Source organism: Sander vitreus, chromosome 20, assembly GCF_031162955.1.
Source record: "Sander vitreus isolate 19-12246 chromosome 20, sanVit1, whole genome shotgun sequence".
Lineage (NCBI taxonomy): Eukaryota > Metazoa > Chordata > Actinopteri > Perciformes > Percidae > Sander > Sander vitreus.
In genome coordinates, this window is record NC_135874.1 from 7,826,360 (window position 1) to 7,845,329 (window position 18,970).

Consider the following 18,970-nt stretch of genomic DNA (forward strand, 5'->3'; position numbering starts at 1 on the left):
CGATATTCATTTTATAATTATATAAAACAGAGGAAAGCACGAAATCGTCATATTGGACAAGCTGAACTGAGAATGGGGGGGGGGTAAAATAGTTAACAGAAGTATTATTAGTAAAATGGACTTAAAGTATTAAAGTAAAAATGCTTGTTCTGCAAAACAAAGTCTCCTGTGAGTGATATATCGATAGCTTATAGTCCGAGCCCCCCCCCCCCTTGTGTTTTCTTTTTTTGGTGATATATCTAATAGATTTAACTCTGTGGCCCTTACACAGTATTTACATACAACTTACATCACAATAGAAGTATAAAGTAGCATTAAAATTGAAGTTTTAAAGTAAAGCACAGTACAAGTGCAGTATTTGAGTAATACTCTTTACCACGGGTTAGCAAAAAGACACAGGATTCAGTTGGAGATTTCATTGTAGTTTATTTGCACTCAAATCATGTGATAAAAAGCTGCAAGAAGAAATAAGAGATAAAAGGAATTCAACGTGACGTCACATTGTTCAGCACCAGTGTACGTTTGGGAGCGGGAAGACACAACAAGATTCACTGGAGCTTCTAAAAGTGAAATCTGTCCCAAAAAACAAAAAAACAAATAATGATGTAGGACTTTTACTGTAGTGTGAGGATCTTTTGAACAAAAAATCTTGTGTGCACCCCTGCTTACACTGCAGTTTCAACAAAAACACAACAAAATCAATTACTAAGACAATTATTCACAAAAACAACTCTGTCAAACTAAAAGCAAACAATAGAAATACAGTAGTAGTGTCAGTGCTTTTCTGTACTTGCTAAACAAGCATGCCTTCCAGTTATGATGCTGAGCTTTCAGTGGCATACAGTGTGAAGGCATTTGATCCCCTGAAGGAATGGCATTAATAGACTAACATATCTGCTGTTAAACTTCAACTCTGTGAATGCTGAAGAGGATCACCTCTCCTTCTCTATATGCTTCACAGTGCTGTGTTACAACAGAAGTGTCAGTCAGAGGAACGTGCCCTTTCAGACCAGTAAAAAGTGCAGACTTCTAAACGAAACGACAGCGATCAAAGTGTTATGATCTGTGCCGGGCGGTGTGGGTGTCAGTGTTCTCAGGTGAGAAAAAGGCAGTTTGGGTGAGACTTTTTGCTCTCTGTGGAAAATGGATACGATCACAAAGAATGCTGCGTAACATGAGCAACATTAGTGCTTATTACAGTAGTTCTAACTATGCTACCATGCACATTACACACCGCATAGGTTCATTCACATTTGGTGGGGGTGGAACAGAAGTTTATTCTGCTATAAGGCTGTAAACATGATCTGAAATGCTAATCTGACAATGATGAACTACTGAATAAAGTCCTCATTCTTACTTAGGAAATAATTCTAACACAGTAGTATCGACGTAAGATAGCACAAATAATGCAATATAAAAAAATAAATAAACAAACGCATATAAAAGGTTAGCTTGCATTATGATATTTTTCATCAATTGGTCAACTACATTTTTCATAACTGACATATCCATGTCACGCCGACACCCTTGTAATAATCTATTACATTTCATTCACCATGGCTCGCAGTAAAAAGACATTTGTGATATTTGTGACATTAAATCATGTAAAAAGGCATCTAAATAGTACATGATACAAGTGCAAAATCGTATTTTACAGTGAGGTAACACAATCGCATCATAAAAACCATGACTCACCTTGATATCGCTAAAACTATTCGTAAGATATTTCCCCTAACGTGATCCAACAGCCAAAGTAATTATTGGCAACTCGTCTTTTTTTTTTGCTGCTTATGTTTGGTTAACATATGACAGAAATTTGATAGCTATAACCACTTAGCAATCGTTTCCGTTGATCCATATTCCAATTTTATTACGGCAAATGTCATACAGTTTAATGTTTTACAGTCCTATGTAACTGTGCTGAGTTCAACATAATAGAAAACAAGACTCCATTAGCCCACACATATTCTAAGCTTCCAGAAAGAAAAACAAGTCATCTTGCTTGGCCATATGTTTCCCTCCGGTGTCATTCTTCCGCTTCACGTAATGGCCGTCTGATTGGTTACCAGATCCCGCTGGATCTCCCTCCAGGAGGAGCGAGGATCCTGGCCGAGGATCTCTTTGGAATCTTGTCATCGATCTGGGCACCTGGAGCAGCAGGGAATGTGATCATGTGCATAGGGTCAGCAGTGAAACACAAGGAACTACTATTTCCTCGTAGTGTTTATGTGCAGCTCAATCAACAGTTAATGTAATGTGACCTTAATGTTCAGGTCTAGGTGGATTCAAGCAACGCAGTATACTTTGAAAGATTAATTCTTCTTATTCCATTTAAAATGCTGCTCAAACCATTTAATGGCAAGTATTTGGGTGTAAAGTATACATTTATGGCACCGAATCTGGCCTTCTGTTGCCTGAATAATGGTTATACTCAAACACAGAAAACGGTCAACTTCCAAGACAAAATGAATTCCCAGGCACTAACATATTGTACAGTAAATATTCCTCATATGCCTACGTGTTTGCTAGAGGGCTGCCCTGGTGGCCTAGGGGTTAGGATACTGAACATAAATAGTAGGGGTGCATGATTCAGAAAATGTCACAATTCGATTCAACATCGATTTTCAGGCTCAAGATTCGATTCAAAAAACGATTCACAGTATGTAAATGTAGTTACTTTTCCCATGTGATTGCAGTAGAAAAAAGAGATTAAAAAATATGAATCATTTTTGGAATTCTATGAATCGATTTTGAATCGGTAGAGCTTGAATCGCGATTCGAATGTGAATCGATTTTTTTTGCACACCCCTAATAAATAGTTTGAGTCCGACCACAGACCTTGGTTGCATGTCAATCTTTATCTCTCCCCATATTTCCTGTTAGCTCTCTACTGTCAAATCTTTCTAATTAAGAAAAAAATACTTTTAAAAGTGTATTAGGCAACTTCTAGGTCTGAATATACACAAATGTGAAGAATATAACTGAAATAAAGGATGCGTAAGCCTTCTATATACCTTGGTTTGGCAAAACAATTTGTAACTTTCTTTTCCTTACGGCACATTCATCAGGCCAAGTAGTATATTTTTTAAAGGTTTGAAAATCAGTGACAAAATACAGCATCTCTCAGTGTACCAAATATACTCCAGTGTGTAAAAGAATATAGCCTAAAACATACACCCACTTACACTCATCATCATATGAAAGGGAAATAGAAATGTTCACTAATATCTGAATAGATCTGTTGATTCTCACCAGACAGGCTGAAGCTGGACTCTTGGAGGTCCCTCACGCCCCCGTGCCGGGTGCAGGGACGTGTCGGAGTGTCCAGATCTGAAACCCCAAAGTCCCTCTTTCCTGAGTTGAGCACCGGAACAACATCCCCTGTGTAGGGCTCCCGCTCAACAGCTTTCACAGCCTGGCACTGGTAGGTCACATGTCAACACACATACACATATTACACATACAAATAAATACAATCAGGTTAATGAACACGTGAACGCAAAAAAACCTTTTGAAATAGTGGTATAACAACTTGTAAACGTTAGAAGAAAACTATTTCTTGGAGTAAACAAGTAGCAGTAGGAATAGCATTAGTAACTGCAGGGGTGAGGCCAGAATAGCCTTCTCAAATAGAGATACTGTTACTTTATGCTAATATTATTCCTGTTCCATGGGACTGACTCTGTGGCGCAACGGTAGCGCGTCTGACTCCAGATCAGAAGGTTGCGTGTTCAAATCACGTCAGGGTCAAAAACATTTGTTTGCTGTTGCAAGTTAAAAAGAAGAATACCATGTGTTCGACCACTTCATAAGAATACGAAACATGCAACCAGTTTGCTTGTCTAGCACATGTGGACCCACACGCATCCTTATTGTCCTTTAGTGTGCATTGCGTAATTCTTTCCTGATCTTTCGCAGATCAGGCTCATCAAAGTTAAATTATTCTACTGACAATTGAGAAGGAAGTAAGAAAAGAAGGAAGGAAAGAGAGGGGAATGAAGTAAGAAAGGAATGGGAAAAAAAACAAAGAAGGAACCAAGGAAACAAAAGAAGGGAATAAAAGGAAGGAAACAACAGAATGAAACAAGGAAACAAAAGACTGACACTTAAGAAGGAATCACAAGAAGGAAATAAGGAAAGAAAGAAAGCAAAGAAGAAGGGAAAAATAAAAGAAAGAAATAAGGAACGGGTGAAGGAAGGAAGGAAGAAGGAAAGAAAGTTCTGTCTGGTACCTTTTCCCTCTGAACCATCTTCTTGTAGAGGTAATCTGGGAAGGTCCTCAGGGGGCAAAACTTCCCAGAGCCCTCAGCACACGTGAATATGCCATTTTCATAGACCAGACGGCCACGGCTGATGGTGACCAGGGGTACACCATGACAGCGGAGACCTTCATACAGGTTTACATCTCCTCCCTGGACCTGGTTATCCACGGAAATGGTCCTGCAGACAGAGATGGAAAAGAAAAAAAAGATGACCCAGTTAAATCAGACAAACAGCTAATCAGCTTGAGGGATTCAAGATAAAAGCTGCAGCGAGGCAAGGTGGTCGATGAATGGATGGATTGAGTTTCATACTTGGATCCCTCAGGGTCCCAAACCACCACATCAGCATCTGCTCCTGGGATGATCCTTCCTTTCCTCGGGTAGAGGTTGTAGATCTTGGCCGCGTTTGAGCTCGTGACTGCAACGAAGCGATTCTCATCCATCTTTCCCCCAATCTGTGAATGATAACAAAGACGTGCCTCAAAATACGTTTGTAACCTTAAGAATGAACTTAAAATCACACACATCTGGACTGGATCAACTGTTGCACCAAAAGCAGAAGCAGATGTTTTTTGTGCCTTTACTCTCTGTGTTTGATGTTGTTTTTAAAGTTTGAATCGATAAGCACCAAAACAAAACAGACGACCTATCTGTGTAAGTCTTATGGCAGCCAGACAGGAACAAAAGAGCTACACATACCACTCCTTTCTCCCAGATGACGCTCATGCGATCCTGAATACCAGGAAGCCCGTGGGGGATCTTTGTGAAATCATCCTTGCCCATGGCTCTCTGTTTGATGGTGAATGGACGGTGGTCGGACCCCACAACATTCAGAGTGTCACTGCAGCCAAACAGAGAGAGAGATGGAAGTCACATTTATTACTGCAGCGGTGGAAGAAACCGGAAACCCTGACATTGTATTACATTAAATGTGAGATTTTATAGTGTTTTTCTCACTTTCCCAGCAGGCTCATTAGGAAACTGGGAGTATTGGGGTCCAGGCGGAGAGGAGGCACGGTAACGTGGGCAGCAGCATGGGCCCAGTCCTGGTGATAGTACTGCATACCGTTCAGCACAGCGTGTGCTGTGGTTGTTTCACCGTGGACCACCTTACCTATGGTTACACAGTACAGTATGAATGCACACTGGATCCAATGATAGTGAAAAGAGTGTTGTTAAGAAAAGCGGCAGAGATTAAGCAAGCAAGAGATTAAAAGATTAAGCAAGTAAACCATGACTTGTTTAACAAACTAGTGACTTTAAAAAAAAAAAATCTTTTTTGTCCAGATTACTATTTCAAAAGTTGACTTTTTATAACATTTGGCTTTTAACATTAGAAATAAGAGGACCAGTATGAAAGTTGATGGCATGGGAGTTCATTACACAGGATTTTAGGAACCATTGTCCTTTAGTATTGAGCACAAAAAGGAGAAATAAAGAGGAATGTAAAAGAAAATTGTGTGTGGGATACTCAGCAAATACTCAGTGTCAGTGAGTAGTTTAGAAGAAAAGGAATAAGAGTTTTGGTCTAATCTTATCCTAATATTCTCTTATCTGTTCACTGATCAAATTGCGACTGTTCTGTATGATATTTTGACTGTGCTGAAACTATTTTACCTAATCAACAACCTTTAAGGTATCCTGAATTTAATCACGTCTATCTGCCTTTTCTCGAGCTTAGTGTTAAGAGGAAGCATTTATGATTACTGAGACCTTTTGTTTAGAGGCCAGGTCGGCTCCAACAAAGATTAGATTAGTTGAAGCAGACAGTATTGAGTCTATGCAAATCTACCCAGACAGACTTGTGAGTTGAATGTCTTCTTATCTTTTTGTTTATTCTGTTATTTCCTGTAACCTTATATAAAACCCTGGCCAGAAAGCTCTTCTGGTCAGAGAGAATTCTACAGCTTCTTGTGAACTTCTGTCTCCACTGTGCGAAACTCCTCTTAACCAGCCACTGAACTGGACCTGAGGGAACTTTTCTTCCACAGTATTTGACGGTGTCTATGAAAAAGTTCATGCTAAGGAGGTTTCTCTAAAGCTAGCATATGGTGACAGTGGTTTTACTTGCAGATCGCCAGGAGATCTAACCTTTACACAAACCTTTAGACGTATCACCAAAATACAGAGAGAGAAATTCAATATTGATAGTAAAAAATAATCTCCCCAAAAGGCTGCTTATTTTTGCAATTCCAAAATATGTGTTCCACCAGTGCTGCTCCACACTCCCCACAGCAAGAGTACTGGGTCCCAGTAAATTTAGATTTCATGGGTTATAAAGAACCACTCCCGGTGACTACATTTAATTCAGATTGTATAATTTCGAAAATTACAATTTCAAAAGTAAATCTCTAGTATTTTCATGAAAGTAAATATTTTCAGTTTCAGTTACTCGAGGGTATCTACATAAGAGTGACATTACACTGTCATGAACACATGACACTGTCATGAACACATGAACCCTAACCCTAACCATAACTTGTCATGACAAAAACCGAATGACACTTACTAAAAGAAGCGTTACGTCATGAACGTTTATGACTTGTTTATAATGTTTATGACCCATTCATGACAGTGTCATGTCACTCTTATGTAGATACCTTCAAGTAAAGTGTAACCATATTTTCGAAATGTAGGCACAGTGCTTGCTTTGGAAAAATTCCAAACGTGATCATGCTAATTGTATCAGAAATGAACCCTTACCCTGCATCTTGGCTGTAGCCACTACATCTCCTGCAGGCATACTGGACACATTGACGAGATAGATCGGGCAGTGGGCCTAACAGAAGGAAAAAAAAAACAAAGTACAGTATGTTCTATAGAAAAACTGATATTTTCTTTTCACCAATATGTATTTCTCTTTTTGTGCGGGAGAGATCTCACTCACCCTGTTGGCGATGGTGATTGCCCTGTGAGTCGCCTCTGCTTCCAACTGTAAAGAAACAAGACTGTGAGGAATCACGGGGAGATACAAAGGTAGAGACTTTATTCATTTCATTACCGTAAAAATATAAATACTCTTGACAAGGGTCTGAATATAATAAAAGTTTATTTTAGCTTGAGTGACAGTAATTGAGAGGAAACCGGGATAATCCTGACTGTAATACCTCTTCAGGCCTGCTGATTTCAATCCCCTCTGGGCCACTAATGCCCAGGTCCAATGCTTCTTTTGCACCCTGGGAAGATGCAAGAGGAAGTCATGAATAATGTAAACAACATTAAGTACATTAACACAAGCATTTATGTTCATTTAATGTGTGTATACTACAATAGAGATAATGGACAGAATGAGAAGGTATTGAAATGATTCCCCCTCACCTCTGCCACCAGTTCCCCATTTTCAGCGTGAACTCGTGCTATAGCTCCAATGTCCTTACAGTGCTGCAGAGCCTGGAAGAGCTCGCTGTCCCTCAGCATGAACATGTCCTTATAGGCCATGAACATCTGAAAGGAATTCACTCCGTGCTCCCTCACCAGCTTCTCCATCTCAGCTCGCACCTGCAGGAAGGGAAAGTGTAAATGAGCTCTAGCATCTCTCAGCCTGAACCAAGTTTTCTTGTACAGAGAAGACTCCAGTTCTCAGCCATTGGTGTACTTTTACTTTGTGTCCTTGTTGTCATTTGGTGGTATATTCAGTTTATTCTTGTGGATAAGTAGAGACTAAAATATATATTGCAAACATCATTTTTTTTTTTTTCTTTTAACCAAACAGCAAGAGCTTCTTTGTTATGTCACCATTTTGAACCAGTGTTTAAAAACGATACAGTCGGAAATTCATCATTAGCGTCTCTACCAGCCTCAATTAACCAGAATGCAACACAGTAGCAAGTATGGCTTTGTCCTGGCATAAAAAACACTCTGGTTTAGGTATTGTTCTCACTCATCTCCATGTCTTCACCTACACATAAGGAGCTGAAAGAAACATGTAAGAGTCTAGTCTGTGGAGGCTGTCCAAAAGCATTCTGGAAATTGTAGGAAGTCACTAACAGACAACAGAAGTAAGAAACATTATAGGCTGCTCATAGCTAACAGTTTAAGACTAAATGTTGTTTTTTATGCCATAAAAACAAATTATTCTGGAAAGAAAAAGATCATGTGGAGAGGGAGGAAGAGTGTTGTGAGTACCTTGGGTCCCCACCAAGTAACTCCCACGTGCAGAGCGTAGTCACAGCAGGCTTTGGAGTCCGCCGAGCTGCGGCACGTCTCGTAGGCTTCCAGCAAAGACTCATTCTTCTCTGGCAGAATGTGTGCGATCACCATGGTTGTACCGCCAGCTAGAGCAGCCTAGAAGAAATGCAAACAACCGCTCTCAAGTCACTACAATTGTAGGATGTACTTCTGCGATTATTATTGTGTTGTATTGTTTACCATCTGTATTGTTTACACGTCTTTTAGTGTGTCAATGTGTTTTTTTTTTTAAATCAATTACCATTAAAGACTAAAATGAACTTAGTTTAACTGAAATGAGCGGACCTTAAATTAAACGAAATGATCATTAAACCGAGGCATTAAGAGACGTTGAAGCAAAAGATATTGATATGTTAAACCCATAAATACTGAAGGGACTGTAATCTACTGATCAACGCAGCTCCTGCTCTAAGCATAAAAGTAGAAGCCTCAATTGCCATTAATGCATATTTTTATGGTTATTTGCAGTTGACTGCTGAGGACAATATAAATCCTTCAGTTGTTAAAGGACACAATTAACTGCCCCTCACAGTATAATCGAGAGGCCCTCAAAGCAATAACTGTATAATTTCTTAACGGCATCAGCACTTCTGACTTATTATCCTCCAAAAACAGATTTAGATGTTTATTTTTATTTTTTAGATTTAGATGTTTTTTAACCCACGCTACAGTAAATCCTAATAACCCCAACCAGTGAAGACAGAGTGTGTTTTGTGTATAAGTGCATGCGTCAATGAGCATCTGTCAGCTGAGTGACCCTAGAGTGGATCAGTGTGTAGTGGGAGAGAGGACCAGGGGGGCGTGGGTCTGAGAACCATTGTCTCCAAGCACAATGGCGTGAGTGAAAAGGCTTTGCAGCAGTCTTTGCAGCAGCCCCCCGGTATCCATGGAAACAGATACTGATATGCATTTGTCTCTGGATGTTTTTGGAGCACGGCGGCAGCGGAGCAGGCAGGGAGGGGCAAGGAGAGAGGAATGAGGAGAGAACAGTGGAGAACAGTGTCTGTCACCAGCGTCTACCGGCAGCCTCTGTCTGTCTGTCCAGTTTCTAAAAGAACTAAAACCCAGCCTCCGTCATCTCTCATACTCCCATCATCTCTAAGCACTCCAGACTGATGAGTCATCATGGTGCCCTGAAGCAGAGTAGGCTATCCCAGTCTTTATAAGCAGCCATGATGACCCCATTTTTCACTTTCTGGCAGCCTCGCCAACAGCAAAGTGCCAAATCATCTTCGTGTAATGTTGGTGAAACTCTGCAACCTTGGGACACTTCCAGAAAAAATGCATAATACTGCCAAGTACGGCAGTTTTAAACCTTTAAATCTGCAGATTATTTTCTTGACTAACTGATCAATCATTGTCTGTATAATGTCGGAAATTTGCGTAAGATGTCTATCAGAAGTCAAATCTGGGTTACACGTGTTGTTTTAGCTTGCAGCTTGTTGTTATACTGTATTTAAATGCTTCTTTACTATTTTCTGTGCATGTTTTTAAGCGATTATCCTGCTTCTGTCAGCTGTTTATCTGGTTTATGATTACTACTTCTAATGTGTGACATCTGGCTCTCTGAGGAGCATTCAACAACCTACAGATCTGAGTCCAAGGTGATGTCTTCAAATGTCTTGTTTTGTCCAACCAACAGTCCAAAACTCAAAGATATTTAGTGTACATTCATAGAAGAGTAGGAAAGCCAGAAAATCTTCACATTTGAGAAGCTGACAACCAGAGAATGTCTTACTATGTTTGCTTAAAAATGACTTAAACAACTGATCCATTATCAAGATACTGTATGATTAACTTCTTCTATGATTCACTTTCTGTCCATATACTCATTGATTAATCAACTAATGGTTGGGGCTCTACCTCCAAGATTGATGCCTGTAAGTATGTTACTGCTATAAAACTGACCATACTGCCAAGCAATACAGCTTTCTTAGTGTTCAAACTGTCACCATCATCTGCCTAGTTTAAATAACTTTTAACATGCTGTTTGCATTCCATCTTTATGCTTTATATTTAATATTATTTTACTATTGCAGTTTTAGTGTTTACATTATGTTCTAATTGTATCATTTTTACTTTGACAGCAAGAGTGGTTGTGTCTGTCTTTGATGCCAAAATATTAAGAAAGCTGCCTCATCTCATCAAAAACAAACTAAAGAAGCATCTCTGACATCTCGGCTAAAATTAGCATCAGTGGAAAGCTTTCATCGATCTCTATCTAAAAAAGAGAACAACACATTTGTGATCACAAGAATGATCAAAATTAGAGGGATATCCAAGAGAGTCGAGTTAAATTTAGCCAAAAAAAATATTTCATGCTTTGTCTGTAAAACATGCTGTGACAATTAGGACAATGCCAGTTGCCCTACTTCCAATCTAAGCCCTTCTCGCTTCTGTTTTTGCAGCCCGACGTTACCTTGGTACCGCTGTAGAAGTCATCTGCCGTGGTGGCATTCATGAAGCTCTCCTCCAGGTGGACGCTGGTGTCAATACCCCCGGGGAGGACTAGTTTTCCCGAGGCGTCGATCACTTTGGCTCCACCTGGGATCATCAGCTCCTTCCCCACCTGCTGGATGATGCCATTCTCGATGTAGACGTCGGCCTCCTGGGTGCAGTCGTCGTTCACCACCTTGCCGCCCTTTATCAGGATCCTCACCATTGCTGAGCTGGAAGACATGGCTATGGCTCTGTAAGGAAGAGAAAGGGAAAAAAAGATGGTTTTTAAATCCTGTTATTTTTTATTGTGAGCAGCTGCTAAAACCGTGATAAACTGACTAAATCTAAAACCACTAAACCACAAAAAAGCAAAAGAGAAGTTACAGCGACAGCAAGTGTTTCTACGAGAAACTTGAGAAAGAGAACTTTTTACAGTACCTCATCCTGAGCTGAGACAGTGTAGTAAGACTAGCAGAGACAATAATCAGTGATGCTGTCCTGTGACCAGTCCGTCAGGCTGTGACTTACATCAGCTACAAGACTGAGTAGGCTGTGTCAGTCACCGCCTGTGACCTGACGTCCCAGTGGACACTGATGCACTGGTGAATAGAAAGAAGCTGAGTCCAGTTGTGGATCACAATAAGGCAGACAAGGGTCAATAAAGTCATTATTTTGAAAGAACTAGAGCAGCATGAAGCCACTTACAATGATGTTCACTCACTGAGAAGCTATACAGAAAGAATCATAGCGGCTGAAAAATATGAGCTACGAAGGTTGAGGTGCGTTCACTTCCGCTACATCCATGCCAAATAGCTCTACTCTAACCCAGTGCTTCCCAACCTGGGGATCAGTACCCCCAAAAGGCATCACGAGGTGAATCTAAGGGCTCGTCAGATCATTTCTACTACACAGCATTTGGTTTATTGTTTGGGACTTTTCTCTCCTCTTTTCTTGCAAAATACTACTGTTACCTCTTCCACATCTACTTCTAATGAAAGAATGTTAAAGGTAAAATCACTGTTTGAATTGAAGAACCTGTGATGGGGGGGTCACAGGTAGATTTGGCTTTGTAATAAGGGGTCACAACCACAGCTGTAGCTACCACTACAAACTATGAAGTCATGTCCTTAATATTGTTTCTGGGAATTTGGGTTTTTTATCAACTTGGTTTACATTTTACAATTAATAATGTTCACATGGTGGGTATGTTATAGACTGATTCCAGTATTTTTTGACTCAGTAGATTTAAATTGGATGACTTTTGGACCACAAAAGGAAAGGAATAATGGATTCATCATCCAGAATTTTATTCCTGGCAGCGTGGAGAGTTGAATCAGCACTTACACCTTTATGTTGCTAAATTACATTTGCATTTGCATAATATATATGTATATATATATATATGTATATCCAGGTCCAAATTTAGTGAGGGTGCGTTGGGGATCTCATAATCTCATAATTCTGGCTACAACTCTGTCACAACCACAAGGGATGCTCTACTCTATACTCTATTCCAAACAACACAAAAAAATTACAGGAAAAATCATGCAAAATGAATTTCCTTCATATTAGTTATAATAAACTGGGTGTGATCATTGCCAGTGATGATCATCTATTCATCAATAACAAAGACACAATCTCCAAGATCTACCTCCTCCCTTTCCTTTTACATCACTGTAATAATAATGGTGTGTGTGTGTGTGTGTGTGTGTGTGTGTGTGTGTGTGTGTGTGTGTGTGTGTGTGTGTGTGTGTGTCTCCATCCTGCGTGCTTGCGTGCGTGCAGGATGCGTATGAGGGTGCGGCAACTTTACTGCATGGCATGGACTCCTTCACATATACAGATCTGATGTGATAATGGGGTGGGGTGGGTTAGGACAGGCATTAATACTATCAGGCTACCATTTAGAAGGTGAAGCACTCATGCATTATTTCCTGTGTTCCCCCAAAGCCTAGAAGCAGCTACAGGCTATAGTAAAGTTATTATAATGCAGGGCCTATACTGTAAGTTGACGCCAATATGTCAATAATAAACAGGTGAGCTTATGTTACCTGTATAAAGACATAAATCGATTACAGATTAAATATGCAACTACAGTATAAATGTTCACTTTATAGTAGGCTATAATTATAAAACGATAGGCCCTGGTATTTGCTCAAATATCTATATTTATTTGTTTTGTCCATTAAATCTATTAAATCCCTGCTACAAATCAAACGCAATCGCTGTATATGTCAATTAGTATCACACGGAATAATTATCTAGGCAAATAATGTAATTTTACTGCAAAAGTGTGATCGCGGTGGAATGATGACACTTCCACTTGTGCGACTTGACACAAAGAAACCGGTCTCCATCCGGCATGATCGGCTGCACAGCGTTCATTAGCGAGCTAGAAACCGCCTTCCCAACTCCCAGTCCGCACTAGACCCTCCTCCCTCCTCCACAATGAAGACAAGCTTGCTATCTAACGGCGCAAAGTGACTTCACATTATAATAACACAGTCCTACTGTTAGGTGTAGTTGTACTTCAGGGTGTGTATAGATTCTGGGAGGGTGGCAGGAAAGCAGACAGGGCAGACACCAAGACGTGTTAGCCAGGGGGCATGGGAATAATAAGTCCCCGGGCTCCAGGACGAGAGAAGATATACCCATTGCAGCCAACTAGTCAGAATAATGCTGGTGTGGAGCACATACCTCCTCTATGGGCCTGCTGCTGCTGCTGCTCCACTCGGCTCTCTGCTTACTTTCTTACAGGAACAGAATGCAACACAGTCGTGGATGGCACTTCCCAGGGAGATACACACACCAGATGGATGCCTTCCTGGCCGGTCCGGGACCAACAGACCGCAGCATCATTAACGTCAAGTCAGCGAAGGAGATAAGACATCCGGTTTTGCTTTCAAAATAAAACCCAGATTGTTACCTTTGCAAAGTACAACTGTAATAAAACGTGCTGATAATCAGATTAAAAGGCTTTTTATTATTCTTATTTTTTTTAATTTTTATTCATTCACTCTCTTTTAATGTGAATGGCAATTCAGAGGTCTTCAACCAGACTTTGACTGAACGGCATTCAAGAAGCAATCTGCATGAAATAAAAATTTATTTCCCCCCATATGTAATTTTTACAGCTTTTACTACCAGCGCCATATGCAAATACCTTCCCCCCATCATGCACCAGGCAAGAAAATACCCTGCAAATATTGGATTGGGAAACGTATTGCTACTGCCTCATACTGTATATTCTTATACGTGATAAGATTCTTAAGATATATTGTTAGCAATAATAGACTCCTACAATTATATGTATTTGTAGCACTCTGTTAAAATGTATGCAAATGTACTCTCGTACACAAATATGCATTTCCAGCAATTACAAGAAATGAATCTAAATCATTTAGTTTAAATTGCATATTGTCTGAAACAAATATTACAGTGGCTTACCTATCTTCTTTATTTTTTTGTTAGAGAATGAGAGCATTACATTGGCAACACTAATCAACATATACTGTACATTAGTGTAGTCTTACAAGTGTTTGACTACAAGTACTGGGACTCACTTTGGACACATTTTTTTTCTGCTTTTATTTTGCAGGCGAATCGCTTGTCTTCCGGTACCATTCTATCTTTGTGTGGTTAATTTGATGCAGCTTGCAGCATCGGTCGTGAGACGGTGCGACGCTCCAATCAGCAGCGCCGAGTGAAGGCTTGGTCACCTTAGCAACCAATTACTTTGGGCGTAAGGCGTATCCACTGTGAGAGGCTGTACCACTATCAGAAGAAGGGGGTGCCCATAGACTGTATTATAATAAGGGGGTGACATAAAGATAACGGCAGAGTGAGGCTGTACAATAGATAATTGTACATTGATGGTATCATCAAATTCAGTAGGCCTATGTCCCTGCAACGTCGTGATTGTGAGTTTTATCTGTGACGTTGTAAGGAGGTTGCTGCAACATTACAGTTACAGCGTTATTCCTACATACATTTTTCTCTGGAACTATAGACACGTTATATAAAATCAAACAAATCATTATTTTTGGTTAACTAGCTCTTCAGTTCTTGTGGTGCTTTAGTTTTTGAAGACATCCCTTCCAGTGCCTTAATGCTTCCCATATGCAGATTAAATGTATTATTCACACCTGTGATTTTACTACTAACATGGCATAATGACTATTAGTTTAGCTTAAACATGTGATAATTAATTCAAAGCACCTGTGACTGTAATACACAGTACACCGGTACACCGGCACACCATTTTACCGTCAATTGACGAATTGTACAATTAAAGACCCTGAAAACCTTTTTTTTTTCTCAGCTTCTTTATGAGCGACAGGGTCCTAAATGACCCACAATTATCTGCTAAATTTCTGAACGGTTTGGGGTTTTTTTTACAAAATATTTTATAATTTTATTTTTCCTGTGCTCTTCTCACTGGCTTGACGTTGAAAAAAGTGATGTCACATATTTCTGTACACCAATCAGAATTTAGCAACATCTGAATCCAACTCTGATGACATTTCTTGGTTATTTTTTTATCCCCCCAAAAACTTTAACTTTGATTGTGGGACATTTAATAATGAATATTTGATATTACAGAGAAATGTTTTGAGATTGGAAACCACATTTTCAGGGGCTTTAATTCAAAGGGTCAGGTGCATTTTATTAAATATGGTTAAAAAAAAAATGACATAAGGTGGCAGATGTTTGCACAAAAACAATACATTTATTCAAGTGTTCTCCAGCACAAGTACATACTCTATCTTCTCTCTGGACACTAAACTTAAGTATGGGGAAGGGGCGGTCGAAGTGGAGAATGACTGCTACATTTGCTGTACGAACTGGTCTTGAGGAAAAGCGTATAGGCCATTAACAGTTATGACAGAAAGAAAGTCACACAGTGTCAACAGTATCACCGAATATAGAATTATTGACCTGCCTTGAACAGTAAAACTCAAATCTTGTTTTCCGATAAAAAACAAACCTTAATTCAAAACAACATTTTGAAAACAGACATGGAGAATATTACGGCATGGAATGTAGGATTAAGAAGCAATGTGTATTAAGCATACATTATGCTACAGTAAAAGTTATTACCGTTTTTTTTTTTTTTTTCTCACACGATTTTCCCACAGATAAGCACCAACTACAGCAATCTCTAGTCTAAAACAATATAGGAAACCTTTCATTATTTGTTATCCTTATTTTTTCAAGTACAAAGTTAAAATGCCTTTGTTAATATATTTATATGAGTGAAATAATAGTTCTTTTCCGTTACTACAAGGAACTTAAAAACAGTCATTGTCAAGACATTATTCCTTTTCCAATCAAATATATTTTTCTTGTTTAGATAAAATGTTTAGCACCATCAGAAAACACCAACAATCCCTCTTTGTAAAGTCTTACAAAAGGAAACAGAAGCAAAAAAACAACACCAGGTAGGGCTGTGCAGTGAAGTTGAGACTGTTCTTCATCTTAAAGCTGTCCATAGGCCCTTTTAAAATCCCATTACTTTCAATCTGGATTCACTTGACACAAATAAATCAGTACGATAAAGTAGTCGACTTTGAGTCTCCCTACATCTAATGCTCAAAGCAAGTTTTGAATCAAATTTGTCACTTGATTTGTAATTTTTAACCTAAGATTTGTTTTCCTAATTTGATGATATATATTAGCAAAGAATTATATTTGTACATCTCATACGTAATAAAAAAAACAAAAACAAAAGATTAAAAACAAATTGAAATCAGCAACCGGAAAACAACTATGTACAAAATGTACAAACGTGAGGGGATGTTAAGTATTATAGGAGGAGGGGGGGGGGGGGGGGGGGGGAATAACATCTGGTTAAAATATCACAAAGCACGATAGCTCACATTGAGCCTAGTGTGCATGGACAAAAATGATGGCAATAAGGTCACTTAAGAAATTAATTACAATAAGAAATGAAATTTCAAATTTAGAATCTTAAATATGATATAGATAAGCGATAACATCTGTTTTTTATTACCCTCTTTAGTCTTTGAGTGCCAACATCTTCGTCAAACACTGTGTCAGTTTTTCGTTTTGACAAACTGCAGCCTAAATCCTCCATATTTATCTTAGAGGTTACAATCAAGAGAATTTAGTGTGTGAATGTAATCCAAATTTGGATCAGCACTTAAATTTGTCAACATGGCGACTACGATTAATCAGGGAAATGGAAAAGGGTCAACTGTCCTTCACAAGGGACAAAATATTATACAAAGCGCATGACGTAGTTCCCTAACTCTGTGTTACATTTTACAATCTTAATAGAAATAGACATTCTTTGAATCTGGGTAGTAACATACTGTATCGCTGCTTTAAAACAGGGAACAATATGGATGATGGAGGAAGGGGGTAACAAATGTCAATCCATCTACTGTAGACTGAGTCAAATAACACGGGTTTCACATATCAAAATCCATTCTTTCACTTCTGTTGGCACAGCCCTACTGTATACAAAAAGTATTACACGAGGGTAGATCAGTTCACATCATAAAACAAAACAACAAAAAACGATTCACAAGAACCAATATTTCTTTTTAAAATATCAAGAAAAAAAAAAAAGAAAGTATACATATAAAAGTGCTTTATAATGTTGATAAAACAGCACAAAATTGCTATAAAAATGTAGAAGAACTTTGTGAAGCCGCACCATATTGTTTGAGGATTTGCACCTGACAGTTTTTCAGTTTAGAGAGGTGGAAGTTGATGAGGAGAGTTACCCGGCCTGGTCACCCTCCCTCCCCACACTTACTAACAGTTGTACAGTAATGTCATTGGTCAGGATGAAACTAGAAAAAAACTAGTTTCACAGACGTAAGTTGTTGTTGTATTTTTTAATGACAGAAAACACCATTGCCCATGTGGCTAGCTTCACTTTCTGTTTGTGCAGATCCAGGCAGTGAGCCTGAGAGTGGCAAGGCTGAGAGAGTAAATGAGCACCAGTACAAACTGTATAAAAGCTGTAAAATGCAGAGAAGAGCCAATGCTCCATTTTGCAGTCTACTGTCTGTCACTTTCCTTTGAAGTGAACAAAACGTCACAGAACAGAATTGTTTTGTTTTTTTTCTCAACATCAAACACAAGTTTTTTTTTTCCAGCAACAGGTTAAAGAGCTCCGTATTGTCTAAAGTTGTAGTGCCACATGGGCTGTGATGTTTCTCATCATCTTGGAGCACCATGGTATTGTAACCATTTTACAGTAGTACCTTTATTACCTTCAGTTGTGTATAGAAACTGTAAACAAAGAGGTATATGTGATCTGGTGTTTTGGATTTTTTTTAGAGACGGCTCTCCTGACACTAAAGAAAAACCGCCTTTCTCTTCACATCTCTGTGAGGCTCAGTAGCTGGAAGCATGGCCGCACTGCACGCGGGAATCTCGCAGCTCCGACATACAGTACGCTCACACAGCAGAAACATTTCACATATCTCAAAACCATTTCCTATCTTTCGGGTCTTTCCCATCGCATTGCCGTCTCTTTTAAAAATACAGGTTTAGCACTTTTCTGTCTCAGTGTCTTGAGAAGAAAGCATAGTCTCAAGTATAGCTTGCACAAACAAATCAACAATACTTGATAACACTGCTAAAAGGTAAAATGACATATCAAAATTAAATAGAATAAGAATTACAATTCAAACACAAGAAATAATGTGAAATCTACGTCAACGTTTTGCTCGCAAATCATACAAGAGTATAATCTGAGGATCAAGGCTCTTATTTCTAGTCACAACATATAGAGTTGTAGTTCCTAAATGGTTCCGAGCGAGTTTTCTTGCTGCTCAAACACAGGCAAAGTAATCTTTGAGTGGTGCAAACAGGTGGCGGATAACCGGGACGCTCCATGATCTGCCCAGGAGCCTTTGCCTTGCCAGTCGGCTCATGTTGGACACGTCCGTATAGTGGACTGGGAAGCCAAAGATCCTGACAGGGAAACCAGCCAGACACAAAACAACCAGAACGACAGACAGACAGGCAGGCAGAGAGCAGAATAGGGGAAGACACAGGGAGATCATTTTTATGATTTTGATCGCTGAAAGAGCTGTGAAAGG

General features: G+C 39.3%; 2 protein-coding genes and 1 non-coding gene across 7 annotated transcripts in view; 1 reads left to right on the plus strand and 2 right to left on the minus strand.

Moving 5' to 3' along the window:
• Positions 1–406: 406 nt before the first annotated feature.
• dpysl5a (dihydropyrimidinase like 5a) lies at positions 407–13,835 on the minus strand. Its single transcript, XM_078278044.1, has 13 exons — positions 13,587–13,835; positions 10,870–11,140; positions 8,388–8,546; positions 7,581–7,760; positions 7,370–7,438; positions 7,150–7,194; positions 6,966–7,041; positions 5,220–5,376; positions 4,962–5,103; positions 4,575–4,717; positions 4,233–4,440; positions 3,253–3,421; positions 407–2,148 (listed from the first exon to the last, which is right to left on the minus strand). The coding sequence occupies exons 2-13, from the start codon at positions 11,128–11,130 to the stop codon at positions 2,063–2,065; spliced, it is 1,695 nt and encodes a 564-aa protein (XP_078134170.1). The 5' UTR covers positions 11,131–11,140; positions 13,587–13,835; the 3' UTR covers positions 407–2,062.
• On the plus strand, positions 3,679–3,750 carry trnaw-cca (transfer RNA tryptophan (anticodon CCA)). The gene has a single exon. It is a non-coding gene; the product is annotated as a tRNA-Trp (tRNA).
• A 1,679-nt stretch (positions 13,836–15,514) lies between the features above and the next one.
• The window catches only part of LOC144534817 (DNA (cytosine-5)-methyltransferase 3A-like), a 45,389-nt gene continuing 41,933 nt past the window's right edge, over positions 15,515–18,970 (minus strand). For all 5 annotated transcript variants that reach the window (XM_078276861.1, XM_078276864.1, XM_078276863.1 and 2 more), the window contains one exon: positions 15,515–18,842. In XM_078276861.1, coding sequence (XP_078132987.1) covers positions 18,701–18,842 — 142 coding nt within the window. In that variant the 3' untranslated portion in view covers positions 15,515–18,700. The remainder of the gene's footprint in view (positions 18,843–18,970) is intronic.